The sequence below is a fragment of the Fundulus heteroclitus genome, unplaced genomic scaffold, assembly GCF_011125445.2.
Source record: "Fundulus heteroclitus isolate FHET01 unplaced genomic scaffold, MU-UCD_Fhet_4.1 scaffold_71, whole genome shotgun sequence".
Classification (NCBI taxonomy): domain Eukaryota; kingdom Metazoa; phylum Chordata; class Actinopteri; order Cyprinodontiformes; family Fundulidae; genus Fundulus; species Fundulus heteroclitus.
This window is the reverse complement of record NW_023397154.1, coordinates 741882-764828: the sequence shown is the minus strand read 5'-3', so window position 1 is coordinate 764828 and position 22947 is coordinate 741882. Positions and strand designations below refer to the sequence as shown.

Below are 22947 nucleotides of genomic sequence, written 5' to 3'. Positions count from 1 at the left end.
ATTGGTTTCTTCTAAGCATTTACTCAGAGCTTGAACTGGTTCAGAGTCGCCTGGTGACATTGGTGATGTAAAGCTGTGTGTCGTCTGCATAGTGATGGTAGCTGATGTTGTTTTTATGATCTGAGCTAGAGGGAGCATGTAGATATATAATAAAACATTACTTACAGTTTTGTTTTTCAATCTCTACAGATGGTTCCTCCATTTGTCCCCTATTTGGACATACGTTGTGACTTCATAACAAAATTAAAATAATTCACGATAAAACTTTAGGAGGTGCTTTTTTTGTACTTAACTTTTAAGGAACCAGAAATGTTTTTGAATCAAGCAAATTTACCGAGTAAAGTGTAAAACTCCCAGAAGTGAGGTTTGAATTAAAGTATGCACTCAAGACAAGATTTATTTTATAACAAAGTGAAAAGATACTAAATTAATTATCAAAGTAAAGGTGTGAGGCAGTATAAAAACACAGTCTCAAAAAAGAGCTCAGTTTTCAGTACTAAAAATTCTCTAAAAAATCCTCTGGGTTAATGGGCTGCCTCACCAAGAGGATTTTCTTCTTCCCCCCAAATGTTGTAGCCCAGAAAAGATTCAGAAACCTCTCTAACATCAGTGTTCTAGCTTTTTAAAGAGTACTGAAGCATGATTAACATGTGAGGAGGAATCAAATACAAAAAGCAGACTGCAGAGAAAAGTCTCCAGGGCAGAATGGTGTTAATTACAGCGGATTACAGTAAGCAATGCATGGACTCTTCTTCTGCTTCCTGGCAGCGTCTCACTTCCATGTTGTTGTGGTAGCAGGCCTTAGTCAGCTTCTCCTTTCCTGGTATGTGTTTTACAGCAGATGCTGGAGCTCATAAAATAAATATATAGGTCTAGTGTATGTGTGTTTGCATGGTACCAGTTAGTTGTATTGTACCAGAGTTTAACATGAAGGAGATACCCTTTAGATTCAACAAAATTTCTTACGGGGACACAGTTACTGAAGGCAAAGGACTCAGGGACGGGACAATGATTTGTTACCTTTTTAAGTTTTGTTTTACTGTATCAAATCATAAATGTAATTACCAGAAGCCAAATGTGTAATTCAAAGAAAGACATCAAGTTTAAAAAAAACGTACACCTTTTCTTTTAAAACTGAAACAGACAGAAAAACAGAGCAGATTGAGGTACATGAATGTACCTCATATCCTTTCAGGTAAACATGAATCCCCCCACTGATCTTCAACACAGGAACACCACAGGGCTATGTCCTCAGCCCTCTATCTATCTATCTATCTATCTATCTATCTATCTATCTATCTATCTATCTATCTATCTATCTATCTATCTATCTATCTATCTATCTATCTATCTATCTATCTATCTATCTATCTATAGTCAATTTACCACAAAATCAGTGGTGTGGTGAGCTCGTTATATTCCATGTTACTCACAAATTTATAGATAATTTGGACATTAAATGTATTAAGTAAAGCACATAACATAAGAGCTCTGTAATTGTATGATTTGATTGATTGTTTTCTCTTTATTAAAGGCTCAAGCACTTATGTACTGAATGAATGAAATAATGATTGTTTAAATAAAGTAGATGTGTTAGACAGGCTGAAAAGGAGAAGTAAGTTTGAACGTGTTCAGTGAAGGCTGTGGAGCAATCTTGGGTTTGACCAGTAAAAGTTGGAGACACGGCAAAGGATGATTTGTGAGAGGAAGGTCTCATGACAGTAAGTAGCGGCCCGGGAATAAGAGGAAGTGGCCTGCTGGGTGTCACCTACTAGGTCAAAAATGACGAAGTAGCCTGCTGGGTGTCACCTTCTAGGTATGTCAAGGGGAAGGAAAGTTCAAGTCAATTGACTTGCTCCCTCTTACTTAGTAAAGGGGACTTTTTGGAATCTTGCAACCTCCCAACGGTTCGCTCAACACATAAAAGCGACATGTTTTAGGTATTTGGTGCACTGTTCTCATCTCAGAAGACACACAACACAGAGCAGAAGAAAGAAGACCCAAGACAGAAAGAAGATCAACTGGAAAAAGGATGAACCCGGTGCATCTTGTCTCTGAGAACCAATCGGGGCTGAGTCAATGCCCAATCCTCGTGTTTTATCCACAATTCTGGTCCCAATGATCTACAAATTCTGTTAAGAAGAATCACTGTGGTTTTGAACTGGTCAATGAAAACGACCTGAATGTTCCAGAGATGGGAGTCGCACCCGTTGGATGTCAGTTCTGCAGTTGAAACAACTTGTCGAGCAGAAGAGACGAACCCCGAGCAGAGATTCAAATTGTGAGTCTTTGTGAGTGGAACAGAAATTGGACACCAGTGTTGCCATCGAGGAGAGGAAAGTTTTCATCTGAACAACTTCATCTAGGAATCAAAGACACTTTGGGATTTTTCTTCTGCGGTATGGGTCAGTCTGCTCCTCTAGATTTAAAAGCCTCTCCTGAACATGTTAGTAAGCAGCCATAGATAAGAGTTAGGATGTTGTTTCAATTTTAAATTGTGATTTGTTAAGTTCATTAATAATGCTCTTACTAAATCCCTGTTAAAGTATACTAATTAAAGAAGCACATACAATTCTAGTAGAAGTTGTGGACATTCAATCATTGGGTTAACATGGATTGTGTTCTTTAATGGTTGTAAAACATTTAATGGTTGTAAAACAGACGTGGTGCATGGTTCTAGATTTATGTAGGAGGTCTTAAAAGGCAAAAGTAAAGAAGGAGGTGGATAAATGACACTGAATGGTTCCTCTCACAGTTACTTTAGCACAGGAACCTAAGTATGTCCCTTACTGGTGCTGAGAAGCTATATGGAATACCACTAACATTTTTGTAACATTACGTACAAGCACAGCTCGTGTCTGGAGAGAAGAGAGCGCACAGTTTGAAGTTCATTTCCGGAAGGCTGTAGGCCTTGACTTTCATCATCCGTGTGTGTTTCCGTCAAATAATGACGTCAGAGTTAAAGGCTGTCCATTATCGACTCATTAGTCCGAAGCTTCTTTTCTCCCATGGTAGAGTTCCTAATGCTGACCTCAGGAAAGATAAAAAAAGGAGCTAGGTGCTGATATTAGACGTTTTCAGATGGAGCCATAGAGCTTGTCCGGTGAACTTCAGCCATGCTTAACTTTCAAAATAAAACTATCACCTGTTAGTTTACTGTGGACACATTGTTGCTTTTTTTCCCTGTGTGTTTGTGAATAAATTATGATAAGATGGATTAGTTTCACACAGAGCAAAATAATTATTTGCTTATTCTACAGTGCTTCTGATGAGAGCTTGAAGGTCCTGAAGTCCTGTTACTGTGTGTGAGAATAGAGAAAGATAAGTGGTGCGACCACAACTGAATTTCAAAATGAGAAGAAGCCCTGCCTGGAGATAACTAGGGTTAAGTTTAAATGTATTAAAATGTTTCCCATATATTTAAAGAAAACTATCAACTATAAAACTCTGCTTTATAAACAACTTTAAGAAGATGTTATTCAACAAGCAATCTCATTTCAAATACTGAAAATATTTAACTTAACCCAAAAGAAAATCCTCTTGGAATATCGCCCTTATCATCGTTTTTCTATTGTCACTAGTTACATGACAAAACAGTGGAGAAACAATTAAAATCGGACATTTCATTATTCAAAAAAAGAGCAAGCTATGATATATGATGTTTTTTTGAATGTTGGAGCCCGGGGGGCGTGGCTTAAGATCACCAGACCAGCACCATAAGGTGAGTGCTATGACAAGGGAGGTCTGCAGGCTGCAGCCATGCAGTCTTGGACAGTCATGGGACTGTTCATTAGGTGAAACATTTCAGTATAAGCTGTTGTTCCTCTGTCTGTTTATTGGTGTGGGGGTTCTGGAAGGGTGGAGCTAGATAGAGACAGTTCTGCACCATGAGTTTGTCAGGATTCCGTGTGTCTGTGCTCTACTAACTCTGCTTCACAGGTGGCTGCAGTTGACGGGTGGGCATGGCCCACACCTGCGGCCCATCAGGGCTGCTCGGCTCGGGTTTAAAAGGAGTGCTCCCTCAGCTGGAAGACACCAGAGTGTTACCCCGTTGTGGTATGCCTAGGCCATGATCCTGTCTCCTGACCTACGTACCTGTGAGTTTTTTTTGAAATCCCCGTTTTTGGATCTGACTTTGTCCCCTGTCTTCTCCAGTTCGTCGTGTTTTTTGGATTTAGTCTGTGCTCCGAAGTAGAGGTGTGCGATATCGAGAATTTTTAATTGATCCGATACCAAGTAAACACAGGGTGAGTATCACCGATACCGATACTTTTGACATTTAAGCTTGATGTATCATGAAACTGTTGACCTTTCGGGTTTTGTGATTTTTATTTTATTATTACAATTAAATAATAATAATAATAATAATAATAATAATAATGTTCTGTGTTTCTTTCCTAATCCACCACCTCTTATAACTTTCTATCCTTATGTAATTTTGTCTGTGTTGTGTCCACTTGCCTGTTGCTTTAATCCTATAAATTTCCCCGTCGTGGGATAAATAAAGCATTAACTAATGTTGTCTTATCTTAAATAACACTTTTTAATAGGATAAATGTACTGGGTTCTTGCAATGTCTTAATTACATTTTCTGTGTGGGCTCCAGCAACATATGATAGATAATATCTACTTTAAAAGTTAACATGAACTGCTGCTGAAGATCACCACTCTGATCTACCTGGATGTTCTCAGTGACGTCACTCTGTGGGTCTGGGTCTGTCGGGGCAGTCAGAGAAGTTTCGTCTCCTCTCGCCATTTCTGTTGCTCAACATTTTCTTGCTCATGGCTTTTCACGTGCTTAGATAAATTTGTTGTGTTTGCACTGACACAAACGGCGCTACTTTCCCTCTTCACGTTTTTCCGCTGCTGCGGTCTCTCTGTATCGCCGAGTCTGAGGAGCCACGCGGTTGTTTGTGTGTGTCGAGTGGAGAGAGCAGAGTGGGTGGGCCAGGCTGTGCCTGTGTGCTGATTGGCTGGCGCCGATGAGCCATGTACGAGAGGGGAGGGGGAGCAGTGTGTGCGGGAGGGAATAAAAAGGATCGATCCTGTTAAAATAATATTATTCAATATCAATACCAGCGTTGGTATCGATAGTATGGATCCTATGATCGACCCGTCCACCTCTACTCCGAAGACCAAGTCTCCTGAATCCCTGCTTGCTCAGATTCTGCTCTGGCGATCTCCCCCTGAAACTCCCTCGGTGTTACCAGGCCGGGCACAAGGTTTCCCTTCCTGGATTCTGGACTTACCCTGGTTCTTCCAGCTGCTCCTTTCGCCTCCGCTGCTGTGGGCTGCTCGAGCTCCCCGCCAGAATAACATCTACCAGCCCTCCTGTCACTCAGCTACCTACTACCATCAGTAAGCTTACGGCCACAGAACTCCTTCCCCACTCATCCTCCCCGGATAGGTCCTCTCAACTAAGCAGTAAGCATTGCAGCATCTGAAGACTTCCCCTGGTTCAACTAGAGTTAATCTTGTTCCCCCTTTTCTCCACAGTCCCTGACGTTCCGACCTGGCTCTTCATTCTCTTTGTGTGCAATCCCTCCGTTCCTGCCTGTTGCTCACTTTGTGTGCAAAGAACCTGCAGAGCCTTTAATAAACATCTTAAAACTGTTTCTGAATTCGATTCTGTCTGCATGTGGGCCAAACACCTTAAAACCATGACAGTGTTAAATGCTAGTGACACCCTCTGTTTGCTCTGAGGTGCTTCTAAGACGCCTTGACAGGAAGACCTCACTGCCCTCATGTTTTTACGAAGCATGAGAGTGTCTGGGAGATCAGAGTGAGCTGGGCCTGCATTAAAAACCAACGTTTAAATCTTTCGCTGAATTGTAAAATGAAATGGAAGCCATTGAGGCCATGAGAAAAAAAACAGGGTGATATAATCTGGTCTGGATGTGTTAGTTAAAAGAAGGACTGCAAGTGAAAGGGAGCTGGGAGTTCTAACCAAATGACTAAATACCATCCAGTCTGTCACTGATGGAAGCATGGGAGGCTCTTTCCAGGTGGCAGCGATGCAGGAAATGTTGAACAAAAATGAGAAGAGCTTCCAAGCAGCGGTCCACAGTCACTCACATTCAGTTATGGCATTTGTGAAATGGGCAGCTGACCAGGGCAGACATTTTTTCCATGACACACACGGGGCAGCATGAGCACCTAAAAAAGAAAAGAAATTAAAAATTATTTGCACCACAAGAGCGGTTTCCCATTATCTGTAGAATTGGCAAACGGCACCCCTTGCAGCTTCAGGCGCCCTGCTTGTGATTGGTCTTTTAAAAGATCTCCATGAGTCTCTGCATCGCTTTCTCATCCGTGGCCCTGAGAACCATACCAGCAGGAGTGTTGGCTTCAGACGGGACACCCAAGCTAAGCAGGTATCGGACTAGAAACCTTAATAAAGTGCAATCCATCTCTTGGATGTTGGACGCAGCATTACTCTCTTTTTCCAAAGAAAACACAAATCACCAACAACATACATTTGCTGGAGGATAATGTGATCACATAATGATACCCCATTAACATCTCTGCTGCCCTCTTATGCCTGTGGGCCTAGATCCAACCCTGGTGTCGGTTCTGTGGTCCTATACTGACACCTGCTGGATCCTAACCACCACTGCAGGCCACTTAGTCGAAGCACCGATTTGACACTGAGTAAAAGGACTTTTAGATTTAGGTTACTTCTTTGACTTCACTGGTATTTTATTTTTTTAAAATGACGTCACAGAGATACAGTTAAAGGAAAATGCAATCAAATGATCATATTATTAATATTTGAGAACCAAGATAAAAAAAAAATCATCAACATTTACAATACTTTATTTCAAACTAACAACTATCTTGGAATGGAGTGCTAACCTGTCCAGAGGTGTATGTGTTTCCCTGCCAATTGCTGGGATAAATCCTTACTGCTTGGTGGCATGAAAAATGGATAGAAAGATAAATTAATGTAGGGCTACAGCTAACGATCACTTTAGCAATACAGTATTATTTTGATTATTATGACTATTAATAACTAACCCAAAACGTTTACAGAAAAACTGAGCAAAAGCCTGGTTGCCTCCAATTTAAGCAATTTAAGTTTGTTACAATTAAACTAATTCCAAGTCTAGAAATCCAATAAAAGTGCACGTCTTTAGTATAAACCTAGGCATGTGTTGCAAAAAAAATGCTTCTGCAGCTAAACAATTGTTCTCCGATCAACTTGTCAAATGCTCAGCCCTTTCCGGTTGACTTGACATCAGCACAGTGCTAGCTGCCTCTGTGGTGAAAATGGTCACAAACAAACAGAGCCACTTATTTCATTCTGAAAAGCATAATGTTATCCAAATAAAACTGACCCCTTGTTCTCTGCACTTGTTTTTGCCCAAAGTAACGATCACACTTGGCATCCACGTATCAGCAGCGTAGGCAGGCTATCATTTAGCAGAAGTGAGAGTGTTGTGCAACACAATTAACCCCCTGGCTGGACTAAAGAATTTGAATTTAACAAAGCCTCGAGGCAAATTATCTGCATCAAGGAATTTCAGTTATTGATTTCTTCAAGTCATTCAAGGAATCGTTTCAGTCCTAATATAAAGTCAAATCACAGCTGTCACATGGACATTGCAAACAATTGTCACGCTACAGTTACTGAGACTTTTACATAATCTAATACATAATACTCTCCTGTTCTGTCTCTTTTCGAGGTTGGTCGTGTTTTTCTCTCCTCTCCAGCTTTCACCACCCCCCCTCCTGCTTTTGCTGCTATGTCTTGTCTTTCTGAGGACTTTCTTCATATCAACCGAACTTTGAAAAACATGGATCTGGTAAGCTGGTCCCTCAATGCTATTGATAATTGTTTTTCGACGGGTAAGCAACAAAAGGGGGACCCGTCCGGTCCTGATTTGACTCATTTTGTGGGATACACCCTATATTCTTGGATGGAAAAGGGTGTGTCTTTCGATTTTGTCATTCCTGGATGTTTGAGACGTTTGCATATTTGGATTCAGGATACTTGGATTTCTACTTATTGGATTTGGTGGATTTTTGATGTATCAGCAAATACAGCAGATGTCGGTAGCCATTTGGCCTTGATCAAGCTGCCGACTGCATATGACGCGCTCACTAAGGCGGTGAAACGGACAGACCTGGGAGGTGGAGGAGCAGAGCCGAAAAGCTGGATGTGCTGGTACGCAGACTGGCTTCGGTGGTTGAACTCAAGGGGAGATGGGATAAAATCTGGAAGTGAAGCGCGGAAAAGTCGAACAATTTTGAAAATTGGATTTCACCATTTGGAGCCAGCAAAAGACTTAAAGCTGGCAGGAAGGTAGATGCAGCTTGTCTCATAACAAATAACATATTTGGTTTATGCCCTCTCTATCTCCACTCCTGAATTGTTATGGCGGAGAGTGCTCAGAACTCTCCCCTGCTCCCTCCTCCCCCGCTGACATCTGCGGATGCTTTCTGAACTGTTAGCTGGCTGATAACATCAAGGACAATGGCCTCTGGAGAATGTTCACGGAAGTATAAACACTTTTACCCAAACAGACACACATAACTGATGCTCATATAAACTGATGAACTTACACACGACTAGTCTCAAATGTTTACCTTCTGTCATATGTATTTGGTCTTATTTGTGCTTTTTGTGCAAGAGGTTTTTGATATCTCAAACTGTATCCTGTTATAGGATAAAGTTTGAGTTTTTTTCCCTCCCACCTTCCTTTTTGTGGCCTCTATCTTTTCACAGAGTAATGGCAGTGCCCTGTGGGCACTGTGTAGTGACCTTGGCAGCAAGGCCTCAGTAAATTGTCTCCCCCTGAAATGTTTGTGATGTTTGTTTGTTCATGTTATGCCGATTGTACTGAAACAACAATTTCCCTCTGGGATTATTAAAGTATTTCTGATTCTGGTTCTAATAATAAAGTTCGGTAAGTTTTGTAATTTTATTGCAAATTGTTTCTATCAACAGAATTTTTTAAAAATAACATTTTCATGGAATGAAAGTCCAGACTCCCAACTTTAATTTCAATATCTGCATTTATATCAGTGGCTGTAAGATGTAAATTAACAAGCTAGCCATAACTTCACTTTTGAATTTCAAGTCATGTATTGCCTTATCATGTACAGCACTTTGAATCATCTTGTTTCTGAAAAGTGCTTTATGAAAAAAGTTCCCTAATATGATGTATTTAAGTTATTGTATGCCATGTTGTATTAGGTTATATTATATCACAATCTATGTTAGCTAAGTTTAAAATAAATTTTATATCTTTAAAACATAAGTTAATAATTGTGAATGTATCATACAGGATGAAAATTAAAGAAAACGTTTTGTGGACGTAATGTTTCTGAGATTTTTCACAATTTTTGCACTTAAAGTTCTCCAGCTTGAGAGCTCCTGCTCACGGAACTGATGAGGCTGGAGTGTATAAAAATTGGAGGGATAGGCAGAAAAGTCGTATTCTGTTATTACTGTATTTAAATAAGCAATAAATTAAACATTCCTAAGAAGATAACAATTATAGACTCACAAACACACACACCCATATTACACCTGAGAAAAGGTTTGATGTGGAAATGTGATGCTACAAGGTTTATTCTTGATTGTATTTATAGAGAAAACAAGGTCACTGTAAAAATAATTCTGCTTTTACATTTTGAAGGGGTTCACACCTGGAGGAAGGGTGCAAGACCTTTGTATGACAAATTTTTTAGAGGGAACACTGGTTCAAATGTTTGTGACTATTTTACTGTAATTTTGTTCAACCTATCGACACTACACTACGCATGAAGAAGATGGTCAATGTTTTTATTAGGCCATGAAAAGGACACTGAAAAATGGACAATAAATGGCAGGGGCTAAGACGGAGGTGTTGGAGAACCTTCAATGGACCTGTCAGCAACAGAAACAAAGATGAGTTCGGCAAACACACCTTCTGCATTCTCCTCAGATTTTCTTGTACACAATTAAAACCAAAATAGACATTTAAAAACACATTGATGAATGTGTAAAGGTGAAACATTTTAAAATATGCCACTTTTAGATATAATAAGCTTCACAAAACAAGAGATATGCATGAGAAGAAATAGGGAAAACCACCAAGAGTATTATGTTGCACCACAATATTCATATTATCGTAATGCAACGAGAACTGGATCCAAGATTCACCACAACAGGTCAGTCAAATTTAAAAAATTTATTCAAAGATCCGAACAGTCCGCTCCGGTTCTTGTGGCTCGCGCTCACTGGCCGGAAAACTCCTGAGGGTGAAGGCGCAGAGTTAGACTTGGTCACAAAATAAATGACGAGACTCTTGTGACGCACTGACCTTGTCGCCGGGAGAGCTAGGCAGAAACAGTCGAGCTGCCGCGGGACTTGAATCCGTCTGTTGAGGAGACCAAAGCCGTTGAGCGGCTGAGGAGGAAGTCAACTTGACTTGGGGTTTTCCAAAGGCGTTTGTCACAAGGCAATCCAGGTCTAGTATCGGGGAATCCAGCCAACCGAGCAGAATACACAGGAAAAATCCAAGTGGGGGGTCCAGGTCCAAATCCGAAATCCGGTTCACTAGGAGGCAGTCCAGGGGTAGGGGTTCCAGGAGGCAGGGGACCAGGCAGGCAGACACAGGCTAGGACAAGGCAGGCTCAAAAACACTGGTAACAGGTCAGGGTTAATTACTGGGACAGGCAGGTAGAAAACGCTGGAAAGTTACTCACACGAGGTTCGAAAACGATCTGGCACTGGAGGCTGACTTGGACGGAACTTTTATGCAGGTGGAGACAGGTGAAGCCAGTAGAAGTTGATTGCAGAGGGGTGGAGACTGGACAGGGGTGTGAATTGTGAGAAGAATCATCTCCAGCGCCAGAATCATTCCAATTATGTGATGAAAGTTTAAGGCAACCTAAAAAAAAAAGACAATAACCAGGTTTGATAACGTATGAATATTGGTAATTGTAGCGTTGGTGATACAGGTGATTACATCAAAATAGTTTGAACGCTGACTGATTCATCCTGACAGCTTGAAATGGAGCAAACATGCCAGAAGACAGTAAAGACAATTAACTATAGACTTTAAACGACTCCAAGGTTGATTTAATCAAATTAATTTGTGGGACTGTTTTGATAGAGGGAATTTAGTCAGAATGCTGTAGTATAAATACAACAAAGACAGGGCGATACATACAGAAGAGGCCGGCTAAGCTTTAAAAGAAAATGTGTGAGAAAAATGTATGCAATTCAGATGCTATGAGGAAAAAGAATATAAATTAATAAACAATAACTAAGGAAAAGTAAAACCTGTGAGTGAAGAAGATGAAGTGGACATTACATCACCAGTATATAAGATAAATCAATAGATTACAATATAAGCACAATAACTGAATCTTTACACTACCTGCTGATGCAAAGGAGAAATTGCAAACATCGCATTTACTGGATATCTTGAAGTACCTAGGCTGGCACCTTGGCCCGTTGGTGCATTGGTGGTGCTCGGTGCGTGGGGGTGGATGCCCGGGCGGGTGCCCGCTCATTCCTGGTGGCTGCTTCGCGGGGCCTGGCCCCACGGGGCTCAGTCGGGGCCCCCTGGGGCCCATGGCCGGTTCCACTTCAGCGTAGCTGGCTGCCGGCGGAGCCCACGGGCTCGTTCCCGCGGCTCCTGGGGGATTTTCTCGGGGCCGTCTCTCCTCTTCCCTTCGTGGGGGGCAGATTTCCTGTGTTGGTCCCTCTTGGGCGCCTTGTTTTTCTTTTTCCCTTCTACTTTCTCATTGTAGTGTCCATATAATATGAAATACTCCCTGCATGAATCATAATATAACTATTTACATCCATAAATCAAGCGGAGCACTATGGCGTTGCTCCACTTGTGAAAGTAAAATCTGTGGGGCTCTTTTTGGACAACAATTCTTATTGCCACATTACCAGACAGGACACTACTGAACAAAAAAAGAAGTAACTAGAGCAGGGGTGTCAAACTCATTTCTATACTGGGCCACTTTGGCATCATTAAGTAATTTAAAGGGCTGATTGCACATGAAAAGATGACACTTTTGATTTCATAATTTCATTACAGTTCACATAACAAAATGTAAAAAAAAAGTGACAGCAACATAAAACTACCACCCATAGGCCCATTTCAACAGTTTATCTGCAAAACAAAAGTTGATATTGGGCTAAGTTACACGGTGAATTTATAATTCTGCATCACTTTTTGGACATTTCTGGGTTGTTTTAATGTGTTGTGGGAAAACTGACATCTAGTGGCAGGATGCTCTTTATTACACAGTTTAAAAAAAAATCAACATTCGCTACAGGAGGCTCAGTTTTAGCCACTTAATACACTTATTACACTTATATTCCTCCACTTTATGAAATTATATGCCTTTTTTGGCTGATGAGTGGCGTGCTCGCCTATTTGATAAGTATTAATATCCACAACAAAAACCTGGAAAACTTTATTTCTGCCTCTATGAGATCATTAAAAGCATTAAGAGGTGAAAGTCAGACTCTGTTACTCAGTAACAAGAGTAGGAGTAAAACAAAGCTGCAGAAAGGAAGAGGGCGGTCTTTCTTCTGGATCTCCTGACAGAAGCAAAAAGCTGTCACAGAGCGAGAGGAACCATGGAGGAAACAACACCTCAGAACCTGCTGCTTTGTAAGTCCAGAACATCTGGGTTTTCCTTAAAGATCAGAGTTTTACTGCCTGTTCTGCTGAGGAATGATGATGGAGCAGAATGGAGGAGAAACTAGTTAGACTGCATGAACTACAGCTTTGACATTTGCAGGATTAAAGATAATCTGAACATGTGAACTAAAGACATGAAGCCAGTTTAGAAAGAACTACTGAGCTAGAACTGGACCATCAAGGTGTCCCAGAGATCGGTTTTCTATCAGAACTGTGAACTTTGATTGAAACCAGTCTAAATGTGTGTCATCTGCAGGTCTGACCATCACCTCTTAATGCTTCTAATTGTCTCAAAGAGGCAAAAATAAAGTTTTCCAGGTTTTTGTTGTGGATATTAATACTTATCAAATAAGCGAGCACACCTCTCATTCAATTAAGAGAAAGATGCATCTTTGTCTTTGTAAGTTTTAATCCAAAGACATGAAGTCTTTGGATGTGTCTGTCCCCCAACGCAGTCGGGAAACAGAGCGAGAGGAAAAGGGTTCACTAAACCTTTTTACATCTATCTAACAAAACTCCTCTCTGATTCCTTGGTTAAAGAAAACACAATAATAAATCTGTAAGCGTGTGAGCTTCTTTCCCATGAGAAAGACAAGATATGATCAGAGTTACATACATCAATACAATTTTTCCACAATAGTTTCCTCAGAGAAAGAACAGAAGACATAGGAAATGTTTTTGTTTTGTTTTCTTTATTTCTTGTTAGCAGATAGTGAATTGGTAAGTAGAAATCCATACTGAACATTATAATATTTATTGTCTTCATGATTTTAATGTGTTCGTTAATGCAAACATGTTTGTTTGCTGAAACAGTGACTTTAATATCAGTCCTCCCAACTGCTCTGACTGTGAGTCCCAGCAGATCTCAATTCTTTAAAGGAGACTCTGTGTCTCTGAGCTATGAGGAGGACAACAGCTCTGCTAGATGGACTGTGAGGAGGAACAGAACCAGAGGAACCAGGACTAAGTGTGGAAATGGATGGGGAGACGCTGCTGGTTCTACCTGTACCATCAGCTTCCTTCTCCAGTGGAGTTTACTGGTGTGAATCCAGAGAGGGAGCAGCCAGCAGCAGCATCCAGCTCACTGTCACTGGTAAGATTAGACTGTGGAGTTAGTGTTGTTGAAGCTGTGTGAAAATGGATGAAATGCTGTAGTTGACCACCAGCTCTGATGAAGGCCTCTACAGGTGTAGCATCAGCGATTATGGAGAGTCTCCATCCAGCAGCATCTCTGTCTCAGGTCAGGATGACTGATGTTCATTTCTTTGTATCCTGACTTAAGTTTCCATAGTTTCATAATTGATTAATTGAGTAATAGATTTATAAATATCTTTATTTCAGAGAAATGCTCCACCTCTGGCCCTCCACTTACTACTGACTCCTCGTCCTCTCTTCTAGTCGTCTTGCTCCCTCTTGCATCTTCTTCATATGTTGTGTTTTCACTACTGTGACTGTTTATATTAATAAAGTGACATCGCCACATGTCAAACAGTAAGACACAAACGTCATGATTCACTATTGCTCCTTAATCACAATGTTGAATTTGTGTTATCCATCCATCCATCCATCCATCCATCCATCCATCCATCCACCCATCCTCTTACCTGGGGTCGGGTCGCGGGGGTAGCAGCTTCAGTAGGGAGGCCCAGACGTCCCTCTCTCCAGCCACTTGGGCCAGCTCCTCCGGGGGAATCACACGGCGTTCCCAGGCCAGCAGAGAGACATAGTCCCTCCAGCGTGTCCTGGGTCTTCCCCTGGGCCTCCTCCCGGTGGGACGTGCCCGGAACACCTCTCCAGGGAGGCGTCCAGGAGGCATCCTAACCAGATGCCTGAGCCACCTCAACTGGCTCCTCTCGACGTGGAGGAGCAGCGGCTCTACTCTGAGTCCTCCCCGGATGACTGAGCTCCTCACCCTATCTCTAAGGGAGAGCCCAGACACACTACAGAGAAAACTAATTTCAGCCTCTTGTATCCGGGATCTTGTTCTTTCGGTCACGACCCAAAGCTCGTGACCATAGATGAGGGTAGGAACGTAGATTGACCGGTAAATCGAGAGCTTTGCCTTTTGGCTCAGCTCTCTCTTCGCCACAACGGATCGGTACAGCGCCCGCTTTACAGCAGACGCCGCACCAATCCGCCTGTCGATCTCCCGCTCCATCGTCCCCTCATTCCTGAAGAAGACCCCAAGATACTTGAACTCCTCCACTAGGGGCAGCACATCCTCCCCAACCCGGAGGAGGCACTCTACCCTTTTCCGGTTCAAGACCATGGTCTCGGATTTGGAGGCACTGATTTTCATCCCGGCCGCTTCGCACTCGGCTGCGAACCGCTCTAGTGAGAGCTGTAGACCACGCCTTGATGAAGCCAATAGGACCACGTCATCTGCGAATAGCAGAGACGCAATCCTAAGGCCACCAAAACGGATCCCTTCAACACCTTGGCTGCGCCCCTAGAAATTCTGTCCATAAAAGTTATGAACAGAATCGGTGACAAAAGGCAACCTTGGTGGAGTCCAACTCTCACCGGAAACGAGTCCGACTTACTGCCGGCAATGCGGACCAGACTCTGACACCGGTCGTACAGAGACCTGACAGCCCTTATTAAATGGCCCGGTACTCCATACTCCCGGAGTACCCCCCACAGGATCCCCCGGGGGACATGGTCGAATGCCTTCTCCAGATCTACAAAACACATGTAGACTGGTTGGGCAAACTCCCATGCCCCCTCCAGGATCCTGCTGAGGGTATAGAGCTGGTCCAGTGTTCCACGGCCAGGACAAAAACCACACCGCTCTTCCTGAATCCGAGATTTAACTATCCAATGGACCCTCCTTTCCAGAACCCCTGAATAGACCTTACCAGGGAGGCTTAAGAGTGTGATTCCTTTGTAGTTGGAACACACCCTACGGTCCCCCTTTTTAAATAGGGGGACCACCACCCCAGTCTGCCAATCCAGGGGGACTGCCCCCAATGTCCACGTAATGCTGTAGAGTCGTGTTTACCAACACAGCCCCACAACATTCAGAGCCTTAAGGTATTCAGGGCGCATCTCATCCACTCCTGGGGCTTTTCCACCGAGGAGCTTTTTAACAACCTCGGTGACCTCAGTACCAGAAATGGGAGATCCTGTCCCGGAGGTCTTAATCCCAGCAGTATTCAGCCCACCGACACACGGCGTCCAGAGTCGAGGTCAGCAGCACACCACCCCCACTATAAACAGTGTTGGTACCGCACTGCATTCCCCTCCTGAGACGCCGGATGGTGGACCAGAATCGCTTCGAAGCTGTACGGAAGTCTTTCTCCATGGCCTCTCCAAAACTCTTCCCTTGCCTGAGTTTTTGCCTCGGCGACCAGCCGAGCCGCCTGCCGCTTCGACTGCCGGTACACATCAACTGCTTCCGGAGTCCCACAGGCCGATAAAGCCCAATAGGACTCCTTCTTCAGCTTGACGGCTTCCCTCACCACTGGTGTCCACCAGCATGTTCAAGGGTTGCCACCACGACATGCACCGACAAAATTGTAGACACAGCTCTGACTAGCCGTCTCAACAATAGAGGCACGAAACAGTCCAGGGGTGATGCTGAAAAACTAGTTCATCCCTTTGTTACTTCAAGGCTGGACTATTGTAATTCTTTACTATCAAGAAGTCCACAAAATGCAGTTCAAAGCCTTCAGCTGATCCAAAATGCTGCAGCAAGAGTTCTGATGAAAATCAGCAAGAGGGATCATATTTCTCCAATTGTAGGAGGCAGAGGACTCCATTTATGACTTGCTGTGGAGTCAGACACCATGTACCTCCTCCTGATTCCTTCTCAAATGTTAATCATGCTTATCTAATCTTATAATAGCTTGACAGCTTCCCTCACCGCGGGTGTCCACCAGCGTGTTCGAGGGTTGCCGAAGCGACATGCACCAACAACCTTGTGGGCACAGCTCCAACTAGCCGCCTCAACAATAGAGGCACGGAACTTGGTCAACTCAGATTCATTTTCCCCCGCCTCCCACTGAACGTGTTCAGAGCTCTCCCGGAGGTGGGAGTTAAAGCTCCGTCTAACGGGGGGCTCTGCCAGACGTTCCCAGCAAACCCTCACAATACGTTTGGGCCTGCCAGGTCTGACCGGCATCCTCCCCCACCATCGGAGCCAACTCACCACCAGGAAGTGGTCGGTGGAGAGCTCCGCCCCTCTCTTCACCCGAGTGTCCAAGACATGCGGCCGCAGATCAGATGAAACAACAACAAAGTCGATCATTGAACTATGGCCTAGGGTGTCCTGGTGCCAAGAGCACCACTCAAGTTCAGATCAGGTGGGCCATTCCTCCCAACCACGCCCCTCCAAGTCCCACTGTCATTGCCCACGTGAGTGTTGAAGTCCCCCAGCAAAATGAGGGAGTCCCCAGGAGGGACACTCTCCAGTACCCCTTCTAAGGACTCCAAAAAGGGTGGGTAATCTGACCTGCTGTTTGGCGCATAAGAACAAACAACCCCAACATACAGGCACCAAGATGAGGGGCAACAAGTATGCCCACCCCAGCTCAGCGCCTCTCACCAGGGGCAACTCCAGAGTGGAAGAATGTCCAACCCCTCTCAAGGAGACTGGTTCCAGAGCCATGCGTCGAGGTGAGTATGACTATCTCTAGCTGGAACCTCTGAACCTCACGCACTAGCTCAGGCTCCTTCCCCACCAGAGAGGTGACATTCCACGTCCCAAGAGCCAGCTTCTGCAGCTGAGGATCGGAACGCCAAGGTCCCCGCCCTCTACTGCCACCCATCACACAACACACCCGACCCCTTTGGCTCCTCTGACTGGTGGTGAGCCCATTCCAAGGGAACCCATGTTTCCTCTTCGGGCTGTGCCCGGCTGGGCTCCATGGGTAAAAGCCCGGCCACCAGGCGCTCGCCAGTGTGCCCCACCTCCAGGCCTGGTTTCAGAGTGGGGCCCCGGTGACCCGCGTCCAGGCAAGGTAACACTACGCCCATTTATCGTACTCATCATAAGGGGTCTTTTTTTTAACTATTTTACAAATTCTTATTTAGAAAATGGTACTGGGAAATTTCTTTGGCCCAGTTGTAAAAGACACATTCCTTTACCATGATGCTGCCACCGCTGTGCTACACTGTGCTGTGGGGCGGGCGAAGTCACGGTTTTTCAGGACAGCCAGGAGGTTCCATGAGTTTAAGGAGAGAACCGAGGCCCGGTTCTCAAACTCAAGCAGGTTTTTTTCCATTATTATGTTTTCCTTGTTCCATCAGCCACAATATTTAACTGAGAATAGCAGCTGTGCATCAGTCTGGGAATTTTCTGAGAATATTGTTCAGCTTGTTGATTTTCATTTCTTGTGTTTGTTGTCCCTTATTATAGATTGCGTTTGCATTTGCATTTGCATTTGCCATCCTACACCAAAGCTTCATTCGCTACCTTTGCATACATGCTGGCTTGTTTTACCGTAGAAGAAGCAAGAAGCATCGTCTGCTTCTGGGTCTCAAATTCAGGCCAAATGACAACTGAGAACCCAAATGAGATTTAAATAATTGGCCCAGTGGAATTTAGTTACATGCAGACATTTGATCATCTTTTTTAATCTGTGGTTGTTTAAGTCAGATCAGTATATGTATAAAGACAGTTCTAGGAAAGAATCAGCAACATATGAAATTTGGGACGAGGAAATCTAGAAACCACCGGCAAGCACCAAATTATCAGGTACATATGTTTAATTTTTTCAGAAATTATAGTTTTTGTTCCATTTAGTTTTACTATTGGGAATTTTATTCTCCAGAATGTCCTGAATTATTTATGGTTTTCATAAATTATTATGCATAATTCAAGCAATAAAACCTGTTACAATCCATTTATATGTCTTATGAATTTTGACGGTCCTCCCTGAGATAAACTTTTCTTCAGAATATCTGATGTCCAGATTGTTCAGCATTATTACCTTTTTTATTTGGCCCTGTTCCTGTGTGAAGTGATCAATCCGTCTCTTATTTTGGAAGAAATTCACCCAACTTCGCCTCATCTCTCCTGATGTTTGCAGACGTTTGGGGTTTTTTCTCCTTAGGCCCAGCAAAGCATTTCAACACATTTCAGGTGTGGGCTTTGACTGCTGTGGGTAAATACTGTGATTCTGAGAAAAAAGATGTGCTTCTAAAATAAATGTGTCATTTTGTTCAGTACGGTATCACATTAATGCTAATAGATATAGTAACATAACTTGACATGATAGATAATATATTTTTAGATGAAACTGAGATTTAAAATATATAAATGTAATTTATGGTTCCCATGAGGACCACAGAGTACACAGTATCCTGTTTTTTTTTATGTCATTTCATTGTTGTTTTAAGATAAGATAAGATAGCCTTTATTGATCTCACATTGGAGAAATTCACTTTTGTTGGAAATTGCTAAGGGAATGTGAATGTTTTATACAATACTGTAGGAAACCTTCCATCAGTACGTGGGGTTACGTGAAAATGTTGCAGAAAAGTTTGATTTTATGAAGGCTAAACTTTTCTGTTATGGCAGGTCTCAACAGGCCAGGCTCTTCAGCTCTCCATCCGCGGACCTTTATGTCCTTACTGTCAGTTGCTGAGTGGAAAAGAGTTTGTTTTTGTGACACCGGTAAAAATCTGACTATCATCAGCAAATGTGATTATCGGCAGGACAAGGAGTTAGTAGTTAGTTTACCTCATCTTTGTTTCTGCTCTTTTTCAGGCCATGTCTGTCAACTCATCCTTCAGTGAGTCTTCTGTTCTGCTTCCAGCCTCCAACTCCTCCAACGTCCCCTTTTACTTCGCATGTCAGCAGTTAGTAACTAGAATAATAATATATGGCGTGTTCGCTACTATAAACACCCTGCTCCTGCTCCCACTCTACATCCTCGTTCTCTATTTGGGGATCCAGCAATGGTGGAATAAGCGCTTAACCCCCGCGGCGAGGATGATGAGCCCCTCTGACTTCTTCACCCTCAACATGATGATTCCAGAGATTATTTGCAATGTTGGATCAGTTCTTCTAACTTTAGGCTTTCACCTTGAAAGAGACCTTCTGCTCCTGCTCGGTCTGTTTCTGTTTTCTATCATTTTACCTGGACAAAGTCTGTTTCATGTCCTGACCTGCGTTGATCGCTATCTGGCTGTTGTTCACCCCATCGCCTACATGCAGAGAAAAGAAACCCACGGCGTCCAAATTAGAAACATCAGCAACGTCTGCGTTTGGCTGCTGTGCTTTGGATGGATGGGGATGGTGAAGGTGTACCTGCCAACGTTTCCTGCCGTTCCCTTTTTCTTAGTTTTAGGGCTCAGCATGGGTGTCATGTTCTTCTGCTGTGTTTCTGTTCTACGGGGTCTAACTAACCCAGCACCAGGGGAGGTAGCAGATCATAAGAAACAGGTTGACCAGACCAAACAGAGGGCTTTTTACATGATCCTGGCCATAACAGTCACGCTAATGTTGAGGGCTGCTGGGCTCCTGATAAGTTTTGGTTTAAGAGATGTGGAATCAGCAGAACTGAGAAGGTTTTGTGGACTGCTGAGTTTGGGAATCTTCCTGACCATTCCCAGCAGCCTGATTCTGCCTCTTCTGTTTCTGCACCGGGCAGGAAAACTACCATGCTGGAGGAAAGACTAGTGTGTGTTAGGAGGAACAGTTCTGACTACAACTTTCTGATCAGGAGAAAACAACGGAGTCTCTTTGGTGGACGTTGACCCTAAGTAAAATAAAAAAATGAGTAGTAATCAACAATTAAAATGAACTTCTGACTGTTTTAGAGAGAGAGAAATATTTATTTGTCATTGCAATTGTACATTCCCACCAAATTTGTCCATCCATTAGGGAGCAGTAGGAAGCTCTTATAGCACCTGCAGTGCAATCGGGGGGTTGGTGGGGATGGCTTCACGTTTGCTGACTGGTACTTCTAAGACAGGGTTTTAATTTCCACTGTAGCATCAAAGTAAAGTTTCCAAAAGGGTCAATTTGAGCAGTAATTAGCAAGCTGCCGGAAAGATCTTACCACCAAACCAGAGCAAACCTACACAGACACTCCACACTGAAAGGCCCCTGACATGACCGAGACGCAAACCCAAGACCTTTTAGTTGTGAGGTAATAGTGCTCTCCACTGCACCTGGTTCCTCTCAGAGCTAACTGCGCCAAGTGCTAAACAGCGCTAACACTACCTGATGACTCCGTTTCAGAAGCTTTCTGTTTCTACAGTCTTACAGCAACTCTTACATCTATATGTAATCTTAATTAATTGTAGTCATTCAAATAAATGATTGTTTTGCTTGCCTCAAAGCAAATGGCTTTAAGGAATTAAAATCAGTTGTCAGGATGGTGCTTTATATGCTGATTATTGGAACTGAATAGTTTGTATTAGTCTATTTTAACATTTTTTTCTCTAGAATTATGCTTTCCTCCAGCTTTGCATTAATGGGGTACCGCGCGCGAGCTATTTTTAGAAACACAACGTCACGATGACGTCACATCACGTGGTATGCAGTGGGGCAAACTCCGGAAACCCGCCGCTGTTTTGCTGTAAAAGAGACGTGCGTTAGCCTAGGTTTTACTCGGTAAACGACTGCTTTTTCCAAATCTAAGACCATGGTTTTTAAACATTGTTGCTATGGAACGTGCAACAGCAACTCGAGGTACGCTGATCGGCCGCATATGAAGGATGTTTTCTTCAAGACTGCCAAGGAGAAATGTGTGCTTGGTACACCGGGGCGGTCGGCCTACACAACAGTTCAACCCGGAAAAAGTTACCAAATTCAAGTACATATGTAGCAAGCATTTTGTCGGAGGAAAGGGCACAACCGAAGAACATCCTGACCCAATTCCAGCGACATCAAGTCAAGGTAAGAGTATTTTGGTGGCCAACATGTTAATAAAATAGCGCCTGCTACCATGACAGCATATAGGCTATCATGGTAGCAGGCGCTAACATGATAGCCTGCTACCAGGATAGCCTACTCAAAAACATTTCAAATGAGACAAACATTAAACATATACCGATCCCTGGACGGTGATTACAAACAAAAAAACGGCCGACGCTGCCATGATCGCCGCGCAGGAAAAAAAAAAAGCTTACCGTTCATCAACTCGGCCAGTTTTCCAGTCTTTTTAAGCCCTCGAACCTCAAGCCATCGTTTGAGCTGAAGGTTGGTGTGTTCTTCGACAGTGCGACCAGTAATCCGTGTGCCTGGAACATCGTCTTGGGAAAGTTTAACGGCTGTAAAGTCGGTCATATCGCTGGTTCTGTTGCGCTTGTAATAGCTGGGTTATCCGTGCTTTCTCTCCTGTATGCCCTACCTAAGCGGCAAAAGGGGCGTTGCTCTTGAGACGGTGACGTCACGTGCGCGGTACCCCATTGTATATTAAGCTGTCGGTCTGCTATTGTTCGTTTTGGTGAAGTCTGATGTAACGCTGTTAGCCCCGCCTCCAACCCTAAAAGTTGACATCATTGTGGAGTTGTGTTTATTGCAGCCCTTTAGTTCCGCCTCCATGTTCACTTGACTCGTATGACAAACATGTAACAACACACAACACAGAGATTAATTTAATACGTCCCGTTATTCCTTTTTCTGCCCTCTTTTATAACAGTGCTCGATCTGAAAACAATTAACAAATAAAACAATAAAAATAGTTTTTATTGCTGTAATGCTGTAACTCACTGTTACAGATAGCTGTGCTCTTTAGGCAATAGAAAAAAAGGTCACATTTTCAACAAAGACCCATTTTAAACACACAAACAAGTAAATGAAATTTGTATTATGACCAGAAATGAGTCATCTAAATACCAGAGGAAACATTGAAAAGCCTGGTCAGCAGTGACAGGAACAAGAAACATATTTTCTACTAGAGTGGTGGCATTTATTAGCTGAACGAGAAACAGGAACTTGAGAAACTGGCCAGCAATGAAAATCCATCTCAGTCAACGGCTAAACTACTTTAAAATTACACAACAGATTGTTACTGAGTGACCTTCCTGCGCTTCTTTTACTGAATAATGTGGTGTTTCTATTGTAGACTTCTGTAGGAGTAAAAAGACTCATGAAACCATAATTATATTTACCATATTTAATCTAAAAGGCAGAGAAAGGCTTCAGTTTAGTACTATTTGTCACACAACAACGCTGATGTAATTTCCGGACTTCTGGGGAAATGGATAATTTATAATGTATAAATGTATAATTTAACCAAAACCTCCTTCAAACACTTCACATTCAAGATATTCCTGCCCACAATTATTTAGCTCTCATCTTAAAATCCTGCACTTTAATTATTGCTTCCTG

The 22947-nt window shown here is 43.0% G+C and overlaps 1 protein-coding gene across 1 annotated transcript in view; it reads left to right on the top strand.

The window, feature by feature from the left end:
- The window catches only part of LOC110367669, a 35581-nt gene extending 15627 nt beyond the window's left edge, over positions 1–19954 (top strand). The window contains exons 3-4 of the mRNA XM_036133966.1: positions 19372–19902; positions 19949–19954. Of these exons, the coding sequence (XP_035989859.1) occupies positions 19372–19902; positions 19949–19954 (537 nt within the window). The remainder of the gene's footprint in view (positions 1–19371; positions 19903–19948) is intronic.
- Positions 19955–22947: the final 2993 nt, after the last annotated feature.